General features: G+C 54.5%; 1 protein-coding gene across 1 annotated transcript in view; it reads right to left on the bottom strand.

Annotated features, from left to right (window-relative positions):
- ARHGEF15 (Rho guanine nucleotide exchange factor 15) overlaps positions 1-2,614 on the bottom strand; it is a 13,109-nt gene extending 10,495 nt beyond the window's left edge. The window contains exons 1-2 of the mRNA XM_021713965.1: positions 2,508-2,614; positions 76-731 (exon numbers count right to left, since the gene is read on the bottom strand). Coding sequence (XP_021569640.1) covers positions 76-682 — 607 coding nt within the window. The 5' untranslated portion in view covers positions 683-731; positions 2,508-2,614. The remainder of the gene's footprint in view (positions 1-75; positions 732-2,507) is intronic.
- Between the last annotated feature and the right edge of the window lie 1,678 nt (positions 2,615-4,292).

The following is a 4,292-nucleotide window of genomic DNA, read 5'->3' as shown; positions in this document are numbered from 1 at the left end:
CAAAAAAAAAAAAAAAAAAAAACTGAAAACAAAGACAGGGTGGATTGAGGTCACCCACCCCTACCACACACTTACCCGGAGCGCCATTCTCCTGGGACCCACTCCCTGTGAGGGGAGCCTCTCTCTCCCCGTTCACATCCACTCTCCCTTGAGGACCTGGCTCCAGGGTGACTGCAGCCTGGGTCCTGCCTTCAGCCCCCCATTCAAACTTGCCAGCCAGTCTCCGTACAGTGCCAGGGGCTGAGGCAGGGCCATCCTGGGCCAAGACTCCAGTCGTGGGGAGCATGGGAAGGGGGGTGTGGGGTGACCCGGAGGGCTTTGGTGGGGGAACTGGAGACCGGGGAGCAGGTTCTGGAGAGACGGAGCGCCGGGACACCGGACTGGGTGCAGGGGTGCTGGAAGGTGAGTCCGGGGAAGGCTGAGAGTCCAGGCTGACTCTAGAAACTGAGGGGGGTAAAAGGGCGGGGGGTTTGAGGGATGTGACCGGGGGCTCCCAGAAGATGGGGGTGCACATTGGGGTTGGTGCATCATCGGAGGTTAGGGGAAGTTCTTGTGGAGAGGAGCCATTGTGGGGAGGCCCTGGAGATTGGGCAGCCCGGGAGCGAGAAGGGGGACGGGGGCGGATGATCCGAGGGGGCTTCTGGGTAGGGGGTGTTGCTGCAGGCAGGGACTGGGCTGACATCTTCCTCTGAGCTCTTCAAAGGATTGGGGCACACTGCTGGAGTCATACCCTAAGGAAGAGGGAGGGAGAGAGACCCCCAGGTGAATAGGCTGAGGCCATCTGAAGCCACGATTTTGGAATCAGGAGGGAAGGTTGGTGCACTTCCCCTTCTCCCTTCTCATTTCATTTCTGGGGCCCAGTGAATCCCCCTGCTGCCATAGTCCAGTCAGAGGAGACAGTGAGGCTGGGGTGGGGAAAGTCGGCTCAGCTAAGATAGAAAGCCAGGTTTGAGGGGGGAGGTTTCCAGAGAATCAACAAGATTCAATAAGAGGAATCTGCTTGCCACTGTAGCCACTCCATGTCTGCCTGATGAACTGTGTGTCGGTGGTGTGTGTTTTGGAGGTTTGTGTATGTGGTTTGTGTGTGTGCTACCTCTAATGCTATATGAGTGGCGGCTTGTATGGTATGTTGTGAGCGTGTGCTTGTTCTATGCAGGGTTGAGTGGAGTGCTCAGTGTGTGGTGTGTGGCCCATTAAGGAGTGTAGTGTGAGTGTAGGAGACAGGGGTGCTGCGGTGTATGTGTGTGGTGTGTTCTGTGTCTGGTAGCAACCTGTGTACGTGTGAGTGTACTCCAGGCCTGGGCTGTGAGGATGCATCACTGTTTCCCTGCTCCGATGGGCCCTCCGCCCCCCATTTCCCAGTTCCTCTCTCCGGACTCTCCCTTTCCGGATTATTTTTAGTCTCCTTTTCCTGCCATCAAGATTCCTGGAGCCTCTGACCCTTGGAGATCAGGTCTCCTATATAGCGCTAGACACAGTCTCTCCTGTCTCCATCCTCTTATCCCAGGTCTGGTGACAGAGAGAGGCCCAGTAGAGGCCTGTGTCCTGCCAGAAGGTCTGGGGAGGTGACCGGCTGGGAGACTAGACTGAAGAACCAATGGGGCCAGGACGCTAGGGCCTGGGCTTCTCCTCTTCCCATGGAGAAGGAGACTACAATCCTAAGAAGGCTGTAAGGCCAGGGCTGGGAAACAGGGGAGCCCCCAAACTCCCTCCAGGAGACAGAAGGAAAGTCAGACCCCTCCAAGCCCCTGACTGGGTTCTTGAGAAATGATGCGGGGGACGGGGAAGGGTCTGGGAGCTGTAGACTGAGTCTTGCAGCTCAACAGCCTCTGTGCTCTGACAGGAAACCACTCAGTGAGATGACCCACGCAGTGGCTTCCACCACTGGCCAGCTCCTCCCCAGTCTGTCCCCTCAGGGATCCTGCTCCCCTCTCAGGTACCTACATTGACGTCCTTCCCCGCCCCCCCACTCAGGGACCCGGGTTCTCAGGGCCCCGAGCACTCACCCTTGAGTCCCCTCCACTCTCAGTCACCTCCTGGGGCTGAGTGAGTAGGTGCAGGAAACAGGAATCAGATCCTCCTCCCAACCGGACGCCTCCCCCCAACACACCACACTCCACATGCGCACACCGGGGCTTGGAAGATGTGAGAGACCTAGTGTCCAGGGTCTTGGAGGCCAACAGGGTCTGGGGAAACGCTGAAACTCGGGCATGGAGAGTGGGCTGTTCTGCATGTGCTGGTTCCACCCACGCAGTTGTGTGGACAGGGAGCTTGCCAGGGCTGGGGGTAGACAGGGTGAGGATGGGGTGCCGATGGCACAGGGGCTTGGCTGGCTGTACAGCACGGGCATCTCGATGCTTCTGCCTGAGCTAGGAGATGACTCTCACCACCTCTTCCATGACTTGCACAACCTGTCTCTTCAGCTTCCACCCTGTTCCCTGGGTGTGAGCCAGCCTACTATTTCACACCAAGCCCCCCTCCCCGGGTCTCCCTCCCCATGAATTTACCTTTATCTTTTTGGAAGCAGTGTCTATTTTCAGCCTGTCCTGTCTGCCCTTTGGAGCAAGATGAATGTGGGCCGAGGTCTCCAAGTGTCTATTCCTGTGTTTCTGGGGCGGGAACTGGGGACCCAGATTGAGATCTCTGCGGAGGAAGCCAGTTCCTCAGCCCCACCCGGCCATTGTGTCGGCTGTGTGTGTGTGTGTGTGTGTGTGTGTGTGTGTGTGTGTGTGTGTGTTGTGTGTTAGAGGAGGGAAAGGGGGCACCTGGATGTGGCAGTGGGGGGAGTAAGGGGGAGGGGAATTTGCGATGTCTCCTCCATGTGAGTATAATATTTGCGGGACCCCTCCTGCTCACTATTTTCAGTCTGCATTTCTCTGGATTCTAGTCCCTGACCCCCTGTCCCACTGAGAGGCTTTCATGTAGACTGGCTGGGAGTCAGTGACCCTGGAGGAGTTGGGGAGGGTCCCTTTCACCTCTAATTTTCCCTATGATTGAGGAGCTGAGCTCCCAGGGCAGGAGGTATGTTCAGAACAACTGAGGGGGTGGAATTAGCCACACCCTAGCCTGGGAAGTAGGGTGGTGGGAGGAAGATCCAAGGGCCAGTTGAGAATTCAGGGGGCCTTTGTCCATACCCAGGAGCTTGCCTTTGTCAGAACTTCACACACATACTCACACACACACCCTAAACAAGACACTGGAAAGAAAATCCAGAAAACTGGCATAAAAATACATTTTTTTTAGTAGGAATCTCACTCTGTCACTCAGGCTGGAGTGCAGTGGCACGCTCATGGCCACCACAGCCTCAACCTGCTGGGCTCAGGTGATCCTTCCACCTCAGCCTCCCAAGTAGGTGAACCACAGGTGTGCACCACCATGCCCGGCTAATTTTTTTTATTTATTGTAGAGACAAAGTCTTGCCAAGTTGCCCAGGCTGGTCTCAAACCCCTGGACTCAGGCAATTCTCTCACCTTTGCCTCCCAAAGTGCTGGGATTACAGGCTTGAGCCACTGCACCAGGTGATACTGAAGATTTTTGATGTAATAACCTATTCTCCCATCACGCCCACAAAATATTTCTATTTGTCCCATATCACAAAGTGCCATCATAGTCCCTTTTCTTTCTTTCTTTTTCTTTTTTCTCTCTTTTTTTTTGGTGGAGGAGTAAAGACTGGGTATCCTCCCACCTCAGCCTCCTGAGTATCTGGGATTACAGGCATGCACCACTGCACGGTGCCATCATAGTTTCGAATCTGTATTCTGTCTTCTCTTAGCATTGCTTTATGATCATTTTTCATGTTGCCACATGGTCTTTGTAACTATGCCTTTTCCTGGAATACAATGTTGTATCAGTTAGATTTTGCCATCCTGGTCGTCTAGGAAACTCTCCATCCCCCTCTCAGCTCCATGTGGCTCCAATGGGACAGCTAATCACCACAGCCTCCCCCTAGCCACTTGACTCCGGTTTGGTCAATCATAGTACACTATTCCTCTGGTCACAGAGACTGGCCCAGGAATGAACAAGTCAGGACAGTCTCTTGGGGAAAAAGAAGCTTCTGGGCCTCTGGGAAAGAGAAGCTTTCTCTTTCTTCCAAGCTCATAAGTCAAAAACCATATAAGTCTGGAGTTATCTCTGCCTTGTTCTCCCTTCCCCCATAAATGGAGGAAAACAATCAATAGTGGGAGAAAATGAGCTCCATACCTGAAGGAAGCAGAGCCAACAAATGGAGGGGGCAGCTGGGCACAGTGGCCTGTGCCTGTAGTCCCAGCTACTCAGGAAGCTGAGACAGAAGG

The sequence above is a fragment of the Carlito syrichta genome, unplaced genomic scaffold, assembly GCF_000164805.1.
Source record: "Carlito syrichta isolate Samal-C Ts95f unplaced genomic scaffold, Tarsius_syrichta-2.0.1 Scaffold305117, whole genome shotgun sequence".
In the NCBI taxonomy this organism is placed as follows: domain Eukaryota; kingdom Metazoa; phylum Chordata; class Mammalia; order Primates; family Tarsiidae; genus Carlito; species Carlito syrichta.
Note: the sequence above shows the minus strand (reverse complement) of the source record. Positions and strands in the feature narration are given on the sequence as shown.